The 21,545-nt window shown below is 48.0% G+C and overlaps 3 protein-coding genes across 3 annotated transcripts; all 3 read right to left on the bottom strand.

Moving 5' to 3' along the window:
- Nucleotides 1-85: 85 nt before the first annotated feature.
- LOC115561025 (olfactory receptor 2AT4-like) lies at nt 86-1,122 on the bottom strand. Its single transcript, XM_030380797.1, has one exon. The coding sequence runs from the start codon at nt 1,088-1,090 to the stop codon at nt 86-88; it is 1,005 nt and encodes a 334-aa protein (XP_030236657.1). The 5' UTR covers nt 1,091-1,122.
- An 11,161-nt stretch (nt 1,123-12,283) lies between these two features.
- Nucleotides 12,284-13,443, bottom strand: LOC115561024 (olfactory receptor 2AT4-like). Its single transcript, XM_030380796.1, has one exon. The coding sequence runs from the start codon at nt 13,286-13,288 to the stop codon at nt 12,284-12,286; it is 1,005 nt and encodes a 334-aa protein (XP_030236656.1). The 5' UTR covers nt 13,289-13,443.
- A 4,213-nt stretch (nt 13,444-17,656) lies between these two features.
- Nucleotides 17,657-20,896, bottom strand: lipt2 (lipoyl(octanoyl) transferase 2). Its single transcript, XM_030337080.1, has 2 exons — nt 20,208-20,896; nt 17,657-18,788 (listed from the first exon to the last, which is right to left on the bottom strand). The coding sequence occupies exons 1-2, from the start codon at nt 20,656-20,658 to the stop codon at nt 18,547-18,549; spliced, it is 693 nt and encodes a 230-aa protein (XP_030192940.1). The 5' UTR covers nt 20,659-20,896; the 3' UTR covers nt 17,657-18,546.
- Nucleotides 20,897-21,545: the final 649 nt, after the last annotated feature.

The following is a 21,545-nucleotide window of genomic DNA, read 5'->3' as shown; positions in this document are numbered from 1 at the left end:
TACAACAGCCAATAAAGGACCCTTGTGGAACAGAACCAGACGTCATTATAAGACTTGAGGTATGAACCAGGGTTCAGCTGATTGGTCAGCTCCCCAGCCGGCGTGAGGCCGGATGCGGACTCCGGTCGACAGGTACGACCCGTAGGTGAGGCAGCGCCGGGCCGGGGCGGGGCGGGGCGGCGAGGAGCAGCTTCTGGATGGAGCGCTGGATCTCCTTGGTCCTGAGACCATACACCAGGGGGTGGAAGAGGGGGGGCAGCAGGGCGAACAGGGTGGAGTTCAGGAAGTTCCCCAGCACCGACACGCTGTCCCTCCGGTTGTACAGCACAGAGTAGAAGATGATGGTGGAGAAGTTGATGAAGATGATGAGGTGAGGAGCACAGGTGCTCAGGGCTTTCCGCTGCGAGGCCTTGGAGGCCCTCCAGCTGACGGATAAGATCTGCATGTAGGAGAGCAGCACGCAGACAAAGGGGAACAGCACCAGGCTGCAGACGATGAACAGGCCGTACACGTTGTCCAGGTCTCTTCTGAAGCACGCCAGCTTCACCACCACCAGGTTGTCACAGAACATCTTGTTGACGGCGAAGCGGCAGAGGGGCAGCTGAGACGTGAGGTACACCTGCACCGCCGTCAGCCCCACGGGGAACAGGTAGGCGGCGGCCAGCAGCACCCGGACCCGGCCGGGGGTGATGATGGTGTGGTACTGCAGCGGCTTGCAGATGGAGATGTAGCGGTCGTAAGCCATCACCGCCAGGATGGCGTAGGCACACAATGTATACACATTGACGAAGAGCACCTGCAGCAGACAGCCCCCGTAGGACATGAAGGGATCGCGGGACAGCAGGCTCTGCATCACCTTGGGACACACAGCGCACGAGCCCACGATGCCATTGAGAGCCAGGTGCAGCAGGAAGGTGTACATGGGCTTGTGGAGGTGGGGGTCACTGAGGATCAGAGCAATCAGAAGAACATTAGCACACAGGGTCAACACATACAGGAGCAGGCAGAGCACGAAGAAGACATAGTTCAGCAGGCCTGGGGGGCTGTAGGCAGTCAGAGACAGCGCCGTATAGAGGAAGCTCTGGTTCATGCTGATGAGGAGTACAAACCAATCACTGCATCAGTAAAAGCCCTGAGTGTCCAACACCTGAGACTAATGCCATGCTGCTCTACGTGGGCAACATAAGAAACACTTTGGACATTTAAAGGAGTAGGAGCTGTCTGTCTGTCAGTCTGTCTGCTCACTGTCTGTCTGTATACTCTGTTTGTCTGTCTGTCTGTCCTGGGTTGTGTTGCATCATTTTCTCTTCTTATAGTTTGATCTTAATACACATTACTTGCCCTTAGCCAATAAGAGCTGGTCATGTGACATACCTAGACAAACAAATCCCTGATGCCTAAAGTGGCCCAGACCTCCTTTAGGACTAATGATGAAGTGAAGGCAAATCAACCCAATCAACCCAATCAATATCTGTAGGATAAAAGGATAAAATTGTACATATGAACACAGTGCACAGAACCGTTTTGGAGTTCTGCTAAATGGTATATACCATCAGATTCAGCTTTCATTGGCCAAATAGTTAATACATGCAAGGATTTGATTTAGTGATTTTAGAGAGTTCGGAGAGCTTGATTTGTGCTGTGCAATAGTTTATGCCCGACTAACATGTTGTTGGACGTAGTGTAGTTGAACCATGGCAACCATTTGTTGTCTTGATAACCAAACTACATGGGGTCTAGCAGAGGTTCTGGGATGTCCTTCAGGTGGGCAGCAGCCAGCCTCTCAGAGGACTAGAGGTTTTAGTCAGGGCTCTCTGGGTCAGGAGTCTGTAGGGTACCCTAGGGTGGGGAACCAGGGTTCTCTGATGAGGTGAACCAGGGTTCCCCGATCATTGAACCAGGGTTCTCTGATGAGGTGAACCAGGGTTCTCTAACGAGGGGAACCAGGGTTCTCCGATCATTGAACCAGGGTTATCTGATGAGGTGAACTAGGGTTCTCTGATGAGGTGAACCAGGGTTCTCCGATCATTGAACCAGGGTTCTCTAGGGTTCTCTGATGTAGTGGTGAACCAGGGTTCGCCGATGTAGTGAACCAGGGTTCTCTGAAGTAGTGAACCAGGGTTCCCTGATGTTGTGTGGTGATGATTGTAGATTCAAATAATTTATTACATTTTAAAGTTATGATTTTAAATGAGATATTTTAAGTTCATTGGTTTATGCAGAAATGCTATATTTTGAATACTTATAAACAGAGAATAGAACTAGAAAATGCATTTCCTGCAGAAAATGTGGTGAGTGCTGTAGTGCAAGGTAAGGTTGAAAATATGTTTTAGTAAGGCCACATAGTTTAAGACGCAATGTAATGTTGAATGGCTTGAATCAAGTGAAAAGATTCTAACAGAGTTCAAGAGTGGAAATTGACGCAACACGGTAAACATGCACATGATAAACGCAATATAAAATGGATGGAAACAAATAAAGTGAAGAATTAAACAAATACCTAAAGTGACAAAGTTTGAATACATTTGAGATAAACAATAACATAGCTGAGCAGTGTGTATTTGTGTGTGTGTGTGTGTGTGTGTGTGTGTGTGTGTGTGTGTGTGTGTGTGTGTGTGTGTGTGTGTGTGTGTGTGTGTGTGTGTGTGTGGTAGTAACTTGGAAAAGTACTGAAAACCTGATCTGTATCGACCTCACTCTGGCCGTCACTACGGTCTAAAAAGGAATGTGTACATCGTTCTGCCTATCACCGAAACCATATGTCAAAATCGTCATGCCCATCACCTCCGGAAGCAGAACGTCCCACGCTTGTAAATAGCATGGATTGCTACCGGTTCGCCCTCTTTACATTGATCGCCTCACCGGACCAGGTAAGACGTTGATCTATTTTTCAGAGCTATAGCACACAGCCACAAGATCATAACCCACGGGTACAGGCGCCGTTGGGTCCATGTGGATCAGTGTGGACTGTGTAGTTAACTCTCTTACGTTAACGTGCAGATCACTTAACGTTGGACTGTAAATTGTCTTTTTAGTTTGTTTGGTAGAGCACTAGCGCACCCTAGCCAGCTGTCCGCAGCTGTGTGGTTTGTGTGAGCCCGCTAGGTTGCGTCCGCGAACTGGTGCGGGCCACCGCTGTGCTTTTTAGTTGCTGACACAAGGCGAGCCTTCGCGACGCGTTCATGCGTGCCTGCAGGCCACCTTTGCACTACGGGCAGATTGTTTGTTGCCGGTAGTATATTGTTTGAGTTAAAAACTCCCAGAGTGAAGTCTCCCTTATTTAAATCTTTGCACTACTCCACCGCTGTTGCAGCTGGTGAGTTAGTTTAGTCAGCTGGTGCATCCGTGCACTGGCGTGAGCCACTATAATTTGTATTGTTGGAGGCACAATATCGTGTCACATACTTTTGATTTGTGGTTAGCTTCTCTACTGGCATTTATAGGTAAGTAGCCAGGAAGAGTGGAGATTATTGTTTAAAAACATATAATTATTTAGAATTTTGGTGTACTGAATTAGTGTATGCTTACTGAATTAGCAATAAGTGTGCATTGTCATTATTCAGCCAATTACTGTCTTCACCTGGGTAGTCAGTGTAGGTAAACAAACAGAACCCTAAAGCCGCTGTTCGCAGCCGCAGGGGGGAGTGTGAGCCGGGTCAGGTAAGTACGCGCGCCCTTGCCGGCCACCAAGATGTACTCCTGACTTTGCGTCTGTAGAAGTGCTTAATCCAACTGCGCCCTATAGCCGCTGTCTGCAGCCGCTGGGGTAAGTGTGAGCCGGGTCAGGTGTGTTCTCGCGCCCGTGCCGGCTACCAGAGCGTGCTGGTTATTCGGTGTTCGGGGAAGTGCAATTTGCCAGAATGGCCCCACACCACTGCAGATCTGCAGCACGGCGATGAGCGCTGACGATGGGCACAGGAAGCGCACTGATTGAGTGGGGGCCGTCCACGTGCTGCAGGACGTAGACAACCCCAGCAGCAGTTGACCTGTCCAGGGGGGAGCGACTTCGCCGTGCCGACCAGGTACGCAGTCACGCGCAGGAGGGCAAGGCGGCGAGGCGACGCTCACCCCGTCGGTTGCCCCGATCCCGTAAGCTTGGGCATGAGCACACGCGCAGACATTCAAGAGATCGGTAGTATGAGTCTCCCCGTAGATCTGACGAAGAAGAGACCCCGAGGCCGGGGAAGCACCCCGCCCCGGCTGAGGCACCATGGGGCGGTAGCGCAGAGTCACGTCATATCCTCACAGTCCTCCAAGCACTAACAGAGAGGCTAGGCAGGCTGGAAGAGCAAAGAGGTCCGCCATCCCTACCATCAGGCCAGGAGGGTTTACCCTGACGCAGGCCTGACAGCCAGGATGAGCGAGAGGACGAGGCCAATGATTTGTTATCTCTCCTGGCATCACAGGCCACGGAGGACACAACAGGTGGAGCTGGCCGAGTCCACAGGGGTGGGGGAGATGCCCGTTAGCTCTCTGAGGTCCAGGGTGCTGAGCGCCGCTAACATCCTGGGCCTCCAGCCCCCCACACCGGACCCAGTCTCTCAGGGTGGTGTTTGGGAGGGCGTCTCGCACACTAGCCCCCCACTTTCTATAGTGGGGGGGGACTACACCAGGATGCTCACGTCCAGTTGGGGCAGGGCCTCGAAGTGGCCCCAGTTTAATGCAGGCTGCAGTCGGCAGCTTGCTTGATCGAGACCCTGAGTCATTTTCGGGTGGGCAAGCTGGTTACCGCCAACAGAGCCAAGAGACTGCTGGGCTTGATGGCTGCAGCAGCTGTAGTAGCTCCACTTGGTCTGCTGAGGTCTCGGCCCTTCCAGTGCTGGTTCAATGCTTTCCAACTCCACCCAAGAGACGACAGGCAGGTCGTCTGCGTGTTTCTCGAGCTTGCATTCGGGCCCTGCGTCCTTGGAGGAACAGGGAGTTCCTGCTCAGAGGTGTCCCCCTGGGGGGTCTTCAACACAGGAGACAGGTCATCTCGACAGATGCATCCCTAACAGGGTGGGGGGCTGTCTGGGAAGGACGTTCGGTAAGGGGCATTTGGCAACCTCCATGGACGTCAGAGCATATAAATGTCCTCGAACTGAAGGCCATTCACCTCGCCCTTCAGCGATTCCTGCCAGCGATACAGCGCAACCACGTTCTGGTGAGATCGGACAACACCTCATCGGTGTATCATGTCAAACACCAGGGGGGGACAAAGTCCCAGAGATGCCTCCAGGTGGCGGAGGAACTACTGACGTGGGCATGGCCACGACTTGCCTCAATAAGGGCTGTGCACATTCCGGGCATAGCAAGCAGTGCGGCCGACATGCTCTCCAGGACGGGACCACTCCCGGGAGAGTGGAGACTGCACACAGACGTTGTCAAACAGACCTGGATACGCTACGAGGTTGCGCAAGTGGATCTGTTTTCAACAGCGGAAACAACCCACTGCCCAGAGTGCTCCTCTCTCAGGGGGCAGGGGGGCAGTTTGGGCCTGGATGCTCTATCGCAAGAGTGGCCGACAGGCTTGTTGTACGCTTTTCCTCCGATCCCTCTCATCCCTCAGGTTCTGCAGAGGATCAAGGAGGGCCAACACACAGTCCTGCTGATTGCCCCACGTTGGCCAGCGAAACCCTGGTTTTCAGATCTGCTCCAGCTACTGCAGGGTCAGCCATGGCAGTTGCCAAGCAGGGCAGACCTGCTGGCACAATTGTAATTGTAATTGTTGCCATGGCGGCGCGCACAGACGCAGCGACTCACAGCTCTCCCTACTTGTGCCTTTTTTGTGTTTTTTTTTCGTGTGTTGTTCGTTCATTTACTTTTTCTACTAAACGCTACAGTCGTCTGGACTTACTGATTATCGGTTTCTGGAGCGGACCTTTGCAGGGCGCCCGTCGGTTTGTCACATTTATCACATTTGTCTTTTCGGTTTTCGGTTAATCAGTTGCAAATTGTTGCAAATTGGTTGCCATGGCGGCGCACGCAGCGGTTACTTTCTCTACTAAACACTACAGTCGTCTGGATTTACTGGATATCGGTTTCCAACTGAAGTTTATGGAGAAGATGACCATCCCCAGTGACTTTCATCGCACTCACAACATTCCTGAAGAGATAGCGAGACCAGCGGGATCTCGGTGGATTGTTATCGGGTCTGGCAGGCGACGCAGACGGCGACGTGAGAGAAAACAAAGGTGGGGCTGCAGGGCTGGGCTACTGAATAGGCTAAGGAAACAGCCTCTCAAACCTCCACTGCCGAGCCTCTACCTTACAAACGCCAGATCCCTGGTAAACAAAACGGACGATTTGGAAATACAGCTGGCTGGAAATCGCTATGTCCGCGAATGCTGCATGCTCATCATCGCAGAGACATGGCTGCATACACAAATCCCTGATGCCACGGTGCAACTAGCAGGACGCGCGCTACACGGATGCGATAGGAACAGTGACTCCGGAAAGAACAGAGGAGGGCTCTGCATCTATGTGAATGAAGGTTGGTGTAACAACAGCACTATTCTGGACAAACACTGTTCTCCTGACCTGGAGTTCATGTCAGTGAGATGCAGACCCTTTTTTCTACCTAGAGAACTAGCGGCTGTTGTCGACACTGCAGTCTACATACCACCGGACGCTAATGTAAACACGGCCCTCTCTCTGCTGCATTATGCCATCAATAACCACCAGCGCGCCCACCCCAATGGTGCCCACATTATTGCAGGGGACTTCAATAAAGCAAATCTCAAGACTGTTCTATCAAAAAATTCTATAAATTTGTAAAATGCCCAACAAGAGGAGAAAACACTCTGGATCATGTGTATTCCAACATCAAGCGTGCATACAGAGCCGTACCCCTCCCCCACCTGGGCCGGTCAGACCACCTCTCACTGCTCCTCACCCCCGCATACACCCCCCTCTGTCGACAAACAAAGCCCACGGAGAAGACCATTACCACCTGGCCCGAGGATGCCCTCCCCCGACTGCAGGACTGCTTTGAACAAACACAGTGGGAAGCCTTCTACCATGAAGACCTGGCTACATTCGTAGACACAGTACTGTCTTACATCAAGTACTGCATTGGGAATGTAACTGTGGAAAAGTGCATCCGGGTGTTCCCAAACCAGAAACCATGGATGACAAGCCAGGTCCGCACGCTCCTCCGGGCCCGTGACTCATCCTTCAGATCAGGTGACAGAGCATTGTACAGCGCCGCTCGCGCCGACCTGAGGAGAGGCATTAGGTGGGCCAAAGTAGAATACAAGAGGAGGATAGAGGAACAGCTCAACAACCCCCGGCAGGTGTAGCAGAGCATACAGACCGTCACCAATTACAGAGGCTGTGCTGTGACACCCGGGGACTCAGATGCGGCATTGGCAGAGGAGCTGAACAGCTTCTTTGCCCGCTTTGAGTCTTCCACACAGCACTCAGCCACATCACTCCAACCACCACTACAACCCCCATCAGCCTCCAGCACCCCCCCACTCACTCTTGAGGTACAGGACGTGAGGCGGGTGCTCAGTGCAGTTAACCCCAGGAAGGCTGCAGGCCAGATGGAGTACCAGGGAAGGTGCTCAAGGCATGTGCCAACCAGCTATCACAGGTCTTCACTGACATTTTCAACCTGTCTCTGGAACAAGCTGTAATCCCATCCTGTTTGAAATCTGCCACAATCATCCCAATCCCTAAAAAGTCACCCACTACCAGTCTCAATGACTTCCGCCCCATAGCACTCACCCCAGTCATCACCAAGTGCTTTGGAGAAACTGGTTTTGAGACACATCAAAGCCTGTCTCCTCCCCACCCTGGGCACACACCAGTTTGCATACCGGACTAACAGATCCACCGACGACGCAATAGCCATCGCTCTCCACTCAGCGCTGAGTCACCTGGAGAAAGAGGGAAGCTATGTCAGGATGCTCTTCATTGATTTCAGCTCAGCTTTTAACACCATAATGGCAGACATTCTGATCCCCAAGTTAATCAACCTGGGGCTCCCACCACCCACCTGCTCCTGGATTAAAGACTTTCTGGTCAACCGACCCCAGCAGGTGAAACTGGGTCCTCACCTCTCCTCCTCCCGGACTCTCAGCACTGGCTCTCCCCAGGGCTGTGTGCTGAGCCCACTACTTTACTCCCTCTACACATCAGACTGCAGTCCCACCCACCCAGATAACATCTTTGTTAAATTTGCTTATGACACAACGGTGGTGGGCCTTATAACAGGGGGAAACGAGGCGGCCTACAGAGATGAGGTCCTGAAACTTGGTGAGTGGTGTGTTTCTAACAACCTGGCACTGAACATCACCAAGACCAAGGAACTCATCCTGGACTTCCGACGGAACAGAGCCCCCCCTGCCCCCCTGTACATCAACGGTGAATGTGTGGAGCGAGTGCAGTCATTCAAATTCCTCGGAGTCCATATCTCTGCTGATCTCTCCTGGTCGGTCAACACCTCAGTGCTGGTCAAGAAGGCCCAGCAGCGGCAACACTTTCTGAGGGTGCTCAGGAGAGAGCATCTAAACGCACAGCTGCTGATGACCTTCTACCGTTCCACCATCGAGAGCCTGCTGACCTACGCTGTGTCAGTGTGGCACTCCAGCTGCACGGAGGCCGACAGGAAGAGACTGCAGAGGGTGGCAAGCGTTGCGCAAAAAATCATTGGCTGCCCTCTGCCTTCCTTAAGCACCATCTACGGCTCCCGCTGTCTCAGCAGGGCCAGAGGCATCCTGAAGGACACCACCCACCCCGGCTACCATCTCTTCAACCTGTTGCCCTCTGGCAGGCGCTTCAGGTCCATATATGCCAGAACAAATAGACTCAGGAACAGCTTCTTTCCTAAAGCTGTCACCATACTGAACTCAGTTCTGCACTGATGTTTTTTTTTTGTCTGTTGGTAGTCTTTACTGTGTATTTAAGTTTTACTGTGTATTTTAAATTTTTATTTATTTATTTATTTATTTATATTATATATTGCTTTTGTAATTATTATATATTTATATTCGATTACATGTATGCATGTATGGAGCTGCTCATTGCATTTCGTTGTACTTGTACAATGACAATAAAGCTTTCTATTATATTCTCTATTCTACAAGCAGGTGGGCAGATATTGCATCAGAACCCGGTCGCCCTGCGCCTTTGGGTTTGGCCAGTACAGAGTCACTGAGCGTTTAGATGCGTCTGTTCGGGAGACACTCGACAACGCTAGGGCTCCATCTACTAGAGCCAGCTATGCGCTCAGATGGAGAATTTTCTCAGGCTGGTGCCAGAGTATGGATATTGAGCCAGCAGCGGCTTGCCCTGTGCCTCCCGTGCTGCGTTTCTTGCAGTCCCAGCTGGACCAAGGCAAGGCGGTTAGTACGGTGAAAGTCTACGCTTCACCATTTCTGCTTTCCACCAGGGCACGAACAACGGGCCTCTCGGGAGGCATCCCTTGGTGGGCCAGTTCTTGAAGGGAGCATGCCGTTTGCGCCCAGCCCGTACACTACGGGCACCAGGCTTGGACCTCCCGATGGTTTTAGCATCACTCACTGAAGCTCCGTACGAGCCTATTGCGGATGCCGATCTACGCTCTTCATCACTTAAAACAGCATTCCTTTTAGCCCTCTGCTCAGCAAGACGGTTGGGGAGCTGTGTGCCCTCTCTGTCAGTGACGATTGCCTCAGGTGGAGGGAAGGTGGCACCAGTGTTTCACTGTGGCCAAATCCGGCCTTTCTGCCAAAGGTTGTTAATAGGCAGTCCATCAATCAGGTTTTGGATGCGTTTCAGCCCGCCTCTGCCTCACAGGCAGAGCAGGAGAGGTTGCTCACTTTGTACCCAGTGAGGGCCTTGAGAGCTTACCTGACCCATACACAGCCACTAAGGGGAGCACACTCCCAACTTTTCGTCTGCTACGGGGCAGCAAAGAGGGGCATACCTCTTTCGAAGCAGAGGCCGTCCCATTGGTTGGTAGACGTTATTTCCCATGCCTACAGAGCAAGCGGGATGCATGTCCCGCCTAGTATAAGGGCTCATTCAACCAGAAGTATGGCAACGTCCTGGGCTGCCCTCAGGGGAGTGCCAGCTGACGACATCTGTGCAGCGGCCTCATGGTCTACGCCATGCACGTTCACAAGGTTTTATAGGGTGGATGTAACTCGCCCGGCTTCGGTCGGCAATGCCGCCCTCATGCCCATGACCGAGCGAGGTTTTAACAATTAATTTTTAACAATTTTAACAATAGGTTCCTCGCGACCATTTTGGTATTAGTCATTCCTTTTTAGACCGTCGTGACGGTCAGAGTGAGGTCGATACAGATCGTAAGTTACGGACGTAACTGTGGATCTGTGAGACCGAGGGATGACCGTCACTATCTCCTGTCGCTCAGAACAGCCTGAGGCGATCAAGGTAGGAGGACGAACCGGTAGCAATCCATGCTATTTACAAGCGCGGGACGTTCTGCTTCCGGAGGTGATGGGCATGACGATTTTGACATATTGTTTCGGTGACAGGCAGAACGATATACTCATTCCTTTTTAGACCGTAGTGACGGTCATCCCTCGGTCTCACAGATCCATGATTACATCAGTAACTTACGATTTCCTTCCTTCCATAAGTTGAAAAAGTATTCCTTCTCATCTATTCAATCAAGATCAGCTCACAAATTGATGAGTTCTACACCGTTTTACTCTGTGGAGCCTCAGCTGTCATATGGCATATCATTTTCGTAGATTGCATCACGTGAAAAACATAATTTTAAAGCATTGTTGATAGCAGTTAGCTTCTACCGGATATGCACCAGATATGTAGCGAGCACCTAGCCTCTCGCCATATTTATGAGGGTCATCAAAAGCCCCTTTTTAAAAAAATCTGTTTAGATATCATCTTAAGTCAATGAGACCAACTGAAAATATATGAAGCGTATTTAAAATCCTGCTGTTGATTCTGAAAAAAGTATTAGCCTCAACACAAAATAAACCAGATACAGTATGTAAAAGCACCTAGCCTGTAGCAATATAAACGGGGGTCCTAACTCACAAATGCCCGACACTTAACAATCATATTCCAATCCATTAATTATTTTAGCTCCAGTGTAATATGAAAAACCTTAACAGTTTAAACTCTACATTGTGTTCATGGTTAAATATTGACGTTAGGTTTCAAGATGTCAAAAATGGTTAACTTTTAATGATAGCCACCTCACCGGAAGTCAATGAGACCAACTGGAAATATGAGAAGCGGCTTTAAAACTAAATAGTTGATTCTGAAAAAAGTATAAATGACATTGAAATTTGTTTAGTTATAAACAAAGATCTAATTGTGTGATTGGTAAATGTTTGAACGAAGGTTAAGGGTTAGAAATTGACCAAGTTGCAAAGTCTGAAATAATTGAAGTGTCCGAGAATTGGCTGACGGCTTCGCCATCCTCTCATTGACTTCCATTATAAAAATGTAAGGTATTAGGAGTTGGATATTTAAAAAGCTCTAAGATATTTTATTTAGGAAAGTAGTAGCACAAGAATCAGAGGAAATATGAACATTGTAAAAGTCGAATGGAGTCTCTAGGTGAAAAGCTGTGGAAGGAGTAGGAAACCAAATTTTGTAGAGTAATAAAAAAGAAAAAGAAAGAAAGAAAGAATAAAGCCTAAGAATAAAAAAAATGTTGAGCGCTGCTTGCAGCACTCAACTAGCTATGAGATTATAATAATTAATAATATTTTGGTCTATATATATATATGTATAGTGAATTTTATGTATTTATTTTTCGTTTCTAGAAATAAAAAAGAATAGGCCACAATTCAAGAGCATTACATATAGGCTTATCATGTACTCTGTAGTGTGTGTATGTGTCCTAATGTCATTTACGGTGTTATTGTTCCTAGCTCCTCCCTATGGAGGGGTTACCATGGTCACCTGGTGTTTAGAGAACATGATGATGATTTCATAGGAAGATGTCACCCCTGTAGCTGGCGTCTCTCCCTCATGTTTGTGAGACCACTCTCAGCCTGACGCCACAACACAGAGCTCAGACTGTCGTGTTTAATGAGGTGCTTTCAGCAGCACTTCTGGACCAGTGCAGCAACACAGTGGTTCCAGCCAACACAACAAGAAACGTGCTGCACAGGAAGGGGTTTCAGGTGTACAGGAAACAGGGGGGTCTGAACAACACAATCTGAATAAAACCCACACTACCAGCCACGATTGAAATAAACAAAATACTTCCATATAATAAACAGATTATTGTACAACAGCCAATAAAGGGCCCTTGTGGAACAGAACCAGACGTCATTATAAGACTTGAGGTATGAACCAGGGTTCAGCTGATTGGTCAGCTCCCCAGCCGCCGTGAGGCCGGATGCGGACTCCGGTCGACAGGTACGACCCGTAGGTGAGGCAGCGCCGGGCCGGGGCGGGGCGGGGCGGCGAGGAGCAGCTTCTGGATGGAGCGCTGGATCTCCTTGGTCCTGAGACCATACACCAGGGGGTGGAAGAGGGGGGGCAGCAGGGCGAACAGGGTGGAGTTCAGGAAGTTCCCCAGCACCGACACGCTGTCCCTCCGGTTGTACAGCACAGAGTAGAAGATGATGGTGGAGAAGTTGATGAAGATGATGAGGTGAGGAGCACAGGTGCTCAGGGCTTTCCGCTGCGAGGCCTTGGAGGCCCTCCAGCTGACGGATAAGATCTGCATGTAGGAGAGCAGCACGCAGACCAAGGGGAACAGCACCAGGCTGCAGACGATGAACAGGCCGTACACGTTGTCCAGGTCTCTTCTGAAGCACGCCAGCTTCACCACCACCAGGTTGTCACAGAACATCTTGTTGACGGCGAAGCGGCAGAGGGGCAGCTGAGACGTGAGGTACACCTGCACCGCCGTCAGCCCCACGGGGAACAGGTAGGCGGCGGCCAGCAGCACCCGGACCCGGCCGGGGGTGATGATGGTGTGGTACTGCAGCGGCTTGCAGATGGAGATGTAGCGGTCGTAAGCCATCACCGCCAGGATGGCGTAGGCACAGGACCCATACACATTGACGAAGAGCACCTGCAGCAGACAGCCCCCGTAGGACATGAAGGGATCGCGGGACAGCAGGCTCTGCATCACCTTGGGACACACAGCGCACGAGCCCACGATGCCATTGAGAGCCAGGTGCAGCAGGAAGGTGTACATGGGCTTGAGGAGGTTGGGGTCACTGAGGATCAGAGCAATCAGAAGAACATTAGCACACAGGGTCAACACATACAGGAGCAGGCAGAGCACGAAGAAGACATAGTTCAGCAGGCCTGGGGGGCTGTAGGCAGTCAGAGACAGCGCCGTATAGAGGAAGCTCTGGTTCATGCTGATGAGGAGTACAAACCAATCACTGCATCAGTAAAAGCCCTGAGTGTCCAACACCTGAGACTAATGCCATGCTGCTCTACGTGGGCAACATAAGAAACACTTTGGACATTTAAAGGAGTAGGAGCTGTCTGTCTGTCAGTCTGTCTGCTCACTGTCTGTCTGTTTACTCTCTGCTTTTCTGTCTCTCTGTCTGTCCTGGGTTGAGTGGCATCATCTTCTCATCTTTTATTGTGATCCTAATGTCCCATGACTTGCCCATAGCCAATAAGAACTTGTCACGTGACATACCTAGCCAAACCAATCCCTAAGGTGGCCCAGACCTCCTTTAGGCCTCATGAGGAGGTGAAGGAGGAGGAGAGGCCAAGACCTCCTTTAGGCCTCATGAGGAGGTGAAGGAGGAAGAGGAGAGGCCAAGACCTCCTTTAGGCCTCATGAGGGAGTGAAGGAGGAGGAGAGGCCAAGACCTCCTTGAGGCCTCATGAGGAGGTGAAGGAGGAGGAGGAGAGGCCAAGACCTCCTTGAAGCCTCATGAGGAGGTGAAGGAGGAGGAGGAGAGGCCCAGATCTCCTTGAGGCCTCATGAGGAGGTGAAGGAGGAGGAGGAGAGGCCAAGACCTCCTTTAGGCCTCATGAGGAGGTGAAGGAGGAGGAGGAGAGGCCAAGACCTCCTTTAGGCCTCATGAGGAGGTGAAGGAGGAAGAGGAGAGGCCCAGATCTCCTTGAGGCCTCATGAGGAGGTGAAGGAGGAGGAGGAGAGGCCAAGACCTCCTTTAGGCCTCATGAGGAGGTGAAGGAGGAAGAGGAGAGGCCCAGACCTCCTTGAGGCCTCATGAGGAGGTGAAGGAGGAGGAGGAGAGGCCAAGACCTCCTTTAGGCCTCATGAGGAGGTGAAGGAGGAGGAGGAGAGGCCCAGATCTCCTTGAGGCCTCATGAGGAGGTGAAGGAGGAGGAGGAGAGGCCAAGACCTCCTTGAGGCATCATGAGGAGGTGATCGGAGGAGGAGGAGAGGCCCAGATCTCCTTGAGGCCTCATGAGGGAGTGAAGGAGGAGGAGAGGCCAAGACCTCCTTGTGGCCTCCCTACATCAGAGAACCAGGGTTCTCTGGTAATTGAACCAGGGTTCACCAGGGTTCTCTGATGTAGTGAACCAGGGTTCACCAGGGTTCTCTGATGTAGTGAACCAGGGTTCTCCAGGGTTCTCTGATGTAGTGAACCAGGGTTCTCCAGGGTTCTCTGATGTAGTGAACCAGGGTTCTCCAGGGTTCTCTGATGTAGTGAACCAGGGTTCTCCAGGGTTCCCTGATGTAGTGAACCAGGGTTCTCCAGGGTTCTCTGATGTAGTGAACCAGGGTTCTCCAGGGTTCTCTGATGTAGTGAACCAGGGTTCTCCAGGGTTCTCTGATGTAGTGAACCAGGGTTCTCCAGGGTTCTCTGATGTAGTGAACCAGTGTAATCCAGGGTTCTCTGATGTAGTGAACCAGGGTTCTCCAGGGTTCTCTGATGTCGTGCCTGAGGGGTTCTCCGGTGGAGCCTCTTCCTGGCCCCAGCTGTCCCGGGGAGCTCATGATGACTGCGGGGTCGTCAGGTCAAAGTTCTCCAGCAGGGACCTTGAAGCTCTTCTTACAGCCTGCGATGTACTGATCCTCGTAGTTCTAAACTCCTTTTTCTTTTCACTTCACTTTCATACTTTGACAATTTTTTAATGAATCCTGTAAATAAATAGATATTTAAGGGTACATAGAATAAAAAGTTCTTGTTTATTGTATAGGTTGTATGATAGGTAGATACCGTATGGCACGGTATCTATGGTATATAATGTATGCATGTAGATTATGAAATATTTATATTATATTCTTGATATATTATTATATATATATTATTATATTATTAATTTATATGTATATGTTATGATGTGATATTATGATATGCACATTATTACATTATAATATATCTATATTATGATGTTATTTTGTAATGATGAACCAGAGAAGGCTGTGAGGCTCTCAGGTCTGGCCCTAATACTGTTGTCTTCTCTAGAGACTGAATGTTTCAAACGTCTCATCCTCGCCGTCCGTTTGACCTCATTAACCTTTCACACCCAGAGTGTCCACAGAGTAACTGCTGGTTAAAGCAACATAACATGCATCCCCTTGCTGACGCTGTTGTTCCGCTGGTCACTCCTGAGGACGGTCATCCCCACCGTCGGCAAGGAGACGCTGAAGCCAAACCACTCCGGAGGTCCTCCTCCACACGTGGGAGCGCACCGGCTAATTGGCTTCCAGGTGTTGCCCCTCCAGGTGGCCCCCAGTCCGGTAGTCCGGCCCGCTGAGACCCTCCAGCCCGCTGGGACCCTCCGGCCCGCTAACACCACGCCTCGGGGACGACTCCTTGCATCATGCTAACGAGGTCATTACCCGGACGTTTACATCGGACTCATAACAAACCTCTCGTCCTGCTGCAATTAATACAGAACCAATAAAGTTGTTATTATTATATCATCTACAAGCTGCAACATATCTTCATCAGACAACGATATAAGTATATATATATATATATATATATATATATATATATATATATATATATATATATATATATATATAGGCCTACAAAGGTGCATCTCAATTAATTAGAATATTGTGGAAAAGTAAATTAATTTCAATATTGTATGTTCTATGTAGATTCATTCAACCAAAAGTGAAATAAATGCTTTCTTTTTCAATAGGGACAGTGCACATTAATGAACATTGATGTTCAAACATCTTTGTAAACAGGCCGGTTTATAGCAGAGCTGCTAATTTGCATCCGTATTCCCTAAATATTTCCAGCCTTTGTTTGTATTAATCTTGATACAGAGTTTTGGGTTTTCATGAGCTGTAAGCCATAATCATCAAGATTAAAATACATAAAGGCTTGAAGTATTTCACTTTGGGTGCAATGAATCTCTATAATATAAGTTTCCCTTTTTTAATTGCATTATTTAAATCAACATTTCCACAATATTATAATTCATTGAGATGCACCTGTGTGTGTATATATATATATATATATATATATATATATATATATATATATATATATATATATTAGAGCTGTCAGTTAAATGCGTTATTAACGGCGTTAACGCAAACCAATTTTAACGGCGTTAAAAAATATCGAGCGATTAACGCAATTATTTTATTTAGAAAAAAAAAAAGGTATATATATTTTTTTTCTTTGGCTCAAAACAAAGAAGCAGTAGTCTGACTGCTGTGTTCAAATGACATTTGTTCAAAGCAGTCGTTTAATTGCACTATAGGCTCTTTTTTTGTATCGTCCTGTTTTGATCAGTATGCCAATGTTGTTATCAATAAAAAATCATTTGCACAAGGCAATCCGATGCACTTCACCATGTTGATAAGAGAATTAAAATGAGAAGAATTATGGGACAAAAAAATCAAGGGATATTTAGCATAGAAAAATAATTTGCGATTAATCGTGAGTTAACTATGACATTAATGCGATTAATCACGATTAAATATTTTAATCGCTTGACAGCTCTAATATATATATATTTATGTATCATCATCATCATCAACTTGTATTATTAGACTCAAGGTCCACTTTAAAAGACAAAAAATAGACAACACACATATGCATTAGAATAAAAACATTCCCGCCTCTTATAAAAGGCATTTATACCAATGTCTCCAAAGGTATGATAGCATACTGCACTATAACTTGGGGTTCGCAGCAGCATTATAATTAAATTCTTTCAGTCATTCAAGCGACCGATAAATCTGTACATATGGTGTCTCAATGAAGCTTGTAAGGTGTTAACTCCTGCATTCACAAGTAGCTCACTCTCACTTCTCCATCTTGGCTCTTTAAGAAAGATCCTAAGGCAATCATTGTAAGCAACCTGATGTCTGTCATACTTGATTTTTTGAGCTTACCCCATAAGGGGGCAGTATAAAGGAGAGTGCAATAAGCTCTAGAGTAGAGACATATCCTTACATGATCAAAACACTTATGAAATGTTCTTGCCAACATATTAGCTTGCTTGGGCATATAATGTACGAGAAATGTTGTCATCGTCAGACATTTGATCTGTTATAAAGGGCCTGAGGTATTGGCTTTATAACAAACACAAAGCTCTTCCCCAGAAAGATAACATTGTGGAAAATGGAGGTCCTTATCTCCCTTCGCCCTACATATCATCACACTGCTCTTGTTTGAATTATAATGCACATAATGTTTGACACCTTATTCTGTACACGTATTTAACAACCCAGCACTACTGGGAGAGAAAATGGCCGAATCATCTGCATACATTAGATGGTATATCACAGTGCTGCAAATCATACAGCCAGTTCCACAGCCGTTGGTCAGATAAACCGTTTATATACAGGTTGATGAGGGCTGGTGACAGTAGACCCCCATATATATATATATACAATATAATAATAATGATGAACCAGGGACAAGTAGGACTTTTTTGAAAGAGGAAATATACAGAAAACATTGATATCTTGTAATTGGACCATAGACTATATAAAGTCTTGCCTATTTTAAGGTGCATGGTCCAACGTCTAAATGGTTCTTCTTTTTATGGTAAAATTATCGCTCAAATGATCTGTGGTAATAAAAAAGCCCCTGAGAAACTTGACCGGTAAAACTCAGAAGGCAGGTGTCAAGGTACTATCCACAGAGACTTGATTTTTATATTTATATGTTTTGTATTTGTTGTATTTATTCACGTATGCAGACTTTGGATTTGGCATGAGCAAAACGATTAGTAAGAATCTGATTCTAGACAGTCAACCCTCCTACCGGGTAATATAGTTTGAATTATCTGAGAGCTTCGGTCATGTAAAAATGTAAGCATTCTTGAATATGTGTACAGCATGAATATATAATCAAACATATACATATACAGAGAGCAATATTTTCTGCATCATATGACTTGATAAGACATCATGTTTATGCTGTGTTTAACGAACTTCCTGCGTGTAAGATCCCTCTTTAGAGATAGTAGAAATAGCTTATAATCGTTTTTACATTGCATTAGACAACATAGTACTCTTTACTTTTCAGAACAGAATGCAGCATGAGTTGGGCTTTTCAGTGTATAACAAATAAATACGTTCGTTGGTGAATGAATATTACACGGGAAGTGAAGGTACAAGTGACTTAGTCTTTTTTGCCCCTTGAAATGAAACATTTTATTCACAGACATAGTTCTAAAGTCCGCCAGAAGAGGGCGCCCCCCCCCCCCTCAGCCAGGGGGAGGTGGAGGGGTTCTGGTGCTTGTGACGTCACGACCAAAGTGTTCCGAGAAGGAGTCCAGCAGGCGGGGCAGCAACTCCTCCACCGTCACCGCTCGGCCCAGCTCCTCGCTCACAGACGTCACGCCTTTACCCACAATGCCGCAGGGAACAATGTGTTTGAACCACGACAGATCTGTATTGACGTTGAGGGCCAGGCCGTGGGATGTGATGTAGCGGCCACAATGGATCCCTGGAGCACAGAACACAGCGTTTACACCTGATTAGTAAGAGTTTAAACCAGATACACAGACCAGGAGCACAGAACACAGCATTTACACCTGATTAGTAAGAGTTTAAACCAGATACACAGACCAGGAGCACAGAACACAGCATTTACACCTGATTAGTAAGAGTTGAAACCAGATACACAGACCAGGAGCACAGAACACAGCGTTTACACCTGATTAGTAAGAGTTTAAACCAGATACACAGACCTGGAGCACAGAACACAGCGTTTACACCTGATTAGTAAGAGTTTAAACCAGATACACAGACCAGGAGCACAGAACACAGCATTTACACCTGATTAGTGAGAGTTGAAACCAGATACACAGACCAGGAGTACAGAACAGAGCCTTTAAACCTGATTAGTAAGAGTTTAAACCAGATACACAGACCAGGAGTACAAAACACAGCGTTTACACCTGACTATTGTGATCTGAAACCAGATTAACAGACCAGGAGTACAGAACACAGTGTTACACCTGATTAGTAACACCAGATTAACACTATATTAACACCTGATTAGTGACGACAGTTGAAACCAGATTAACAGAAACCTGGAGTGGAGAACCAGACTGCTAGTAACTAGCAGTTTGAACCTTTTCAGGCTTCTACCTTTTCTCCATATTTTTTTCTCAGGTTCCGGTGTTAAACCGAATTCTGCGACCCACCGAAAAGTGTGACCCCATGGGGCGCTGTTGCTTATTTTCTGCAATATGCACGAGTTTGAAGCGTAGAAAGGCTTGACAAAAACATACATGAAACATAAGATCTCCCCCCAACCATTTACCTTTTTATTAAAGTGCTTAATAAATTAATTTGATTGATTTGATTAGCATTTTACAGACCCATACAATGGATAGGGCGTTTAGTAGCCTACGGTCCTTCACCGTTGCTTCTTTACCCATAAAAAGCTACAGTGTTAAATTAAGCTGATTTACCTTTGAGCATTTCCTATTATAGGCAACTGTGTAAAATGCTGTTTAGAATTAATGTCAGTATCAAGAAAAGAAAGATCCACCGGAGATCTTATGTTTTATTTATGTTTTTGTTATACTGCACACGTGCATGTTGCAGAAAATGTGCAACAGCGCCCCCTGGGGTCACACATTTCAGTGGGTCGCAGAATTCTGTGTAACACCGGCGCCCCTGAGTTGAAACCAGTTAATTTGAGTAAACTATTGTCTCATTAGTTGAGACACGTTTAGACAGTGTGTAGTGAAATGTGCCATTAGCCTCCTGTCAAGCCAATGAATAGGCTTTCGGATCACTAAATAGTACATTAATAGCCCTATTTTTCTATTGATAGATTTATTGATTGTTTGGTGAACTATGAGGCGATGTGTCCGGTGGCCCTGAACCCAGCTGAGGGGTCGTCGTTACGCACCGATAGCGCAGATCTTGTTGTCCCCAACCCACACTCCGGTGTCCGGGGAGGTCGACGCCTCGATGCCCAGTTGACCGCACAGCCCGATGACGGTCTGCTCCAGCTGACCGACGTACCAGCGCAAACTCTTCCTGAAGCCCCGGAGGTCAAGGACCGGGTAGCAGACCAGCTGGCCCGGCCCATGGAAGGTGATCAACCCGCCTCGGTTCGTCCGGAAGAACTCGGCTCCCAGGAGGGCCAGCCTGCGCTCCTCCTCGGCGGGGTAAGGGGCCTGGCGGATCCCGATGGTGTAGACCGGCGGGTGTTCGCACACCAGCAGGGCGTCGGGGGCCGGGCGGCTGGGATCTCGGTTACGGTGTCGCTGGACGAAGCGCTGCTGCTCTAGGAGCGCCTGGGAGTAGGAGATCCGCCCGAGCTGGACGAGCTGCACCGCGGCTCTGGGGCTCTGCATTCCGGGCAGTCTGACCCGGTCCCCCGGTCGGTCCAACCCGCTCTGTGGGTCAACGTGGAGAGGTCAGCCGGTCTCACTCAGACTTCAGACTCCCCAAGTCCCGGTTGTTGCTTGTTTTTTCCTCGTTATGTCGGGAAAGTATTGTAGTATTGTGGTAATGTGTATTACCGCCCCCTGCTGGGCGGGAGCGTTTAAAGATTCGATTCAAAGATGATATGAATTGTCTTGTTTAGTCCCACTAAAACCGTGTGTTATCCTCCTCAACCAAGCTGAATCAAGAGGCCGTATGACAGAGTTTTACCTTTATACGATGTTTTAAGAGTGAGTTCGCCTGAACTCCTCTTCACCGAATGTGTTTTTAGGTCCAATATTTTTGTGGTGCTTGCCCTATAAACTATGAACAATAAAAAATATATGCAATACTTTTGTTAGTTTCAAATATCAGGTTTTCTTGACTGGAGTAAACCCGTCGTCTGTCTCCCCCTGGCGGCCGACCACCGCCGACACACCAACATCCCTGGATCAGCTAACACACCAACAACCAGACATCCCTTGAAACCACCAAAAGAGGATAGGACGATATTGGCCCTAACCCTTAACCTAACTTAAGTGATCATTTTAGTTAAAATAATCAGTTCAGACCTCCTGTCCTTTACATCCAAACTGTTGATACTGCGATATAAACAAACGGAGAGCTCATGTAGATCTTAACAGTTTTTATTTCCTTCTATAAGAGTAAACTGATCTCAGTAACAGAATAATGACGTCAGATTAAGTTAGAGGATCGACTTTTCTCGGTCTTTCGAGAGAAAACAGGTGACCCCACGCACACGCACGCACACACACACACACACACACACACACACACACACACACACACACACACA

Source organism: Gadus morhua, chromosome 16, assembly GCF_902167405.1.
Source record: "Gadus morhua chromosome 16, gadMor3.0, whole genome shotgun sequence".
Lineage (NCBI taxonomy): Eukaryota > Metazoa > Chordata > Actinopteri > Gadiformes > Gadidae > Gadus > Gadus morhua.
Note: the sequence above shows the minus strand (reverse complement) of the source record. Positions and strands in the feature narration are given on the sequence as shown.

Bases quoted from the DNA above. Each gene is read 5' to 3' on its own strand.
- LOC115561025 (XM_030380797.1), bottom strand. From the start codon at position 1,090: ATGAACCAGAGCTTCCTCTATACGGCGCTGTCTCTGACTGCCTACAGC.
- LOC115561024 (XM_030380796.1), bottom strand. From the start codon at position 13,288: ATGAACCAGAGCTTCCTCTATACGGCGCTGTCTCTGACTGCCTACAGC.
- lipt2 (XM_030337080.1), bottom strand. From the start codon at position 20,658: ATGCAGAGCCCCAGAGCCGCGGTGCAGCTCGTCCAGCTCGGGCGGATC. The intron at 18,789-20,207 runs GTGCGTAACGAC...TCTGTGCTCCAG, and splicing joins CAACAAGATCTGCGCTATCG to GGATCCATTGTGGCCGCTAC.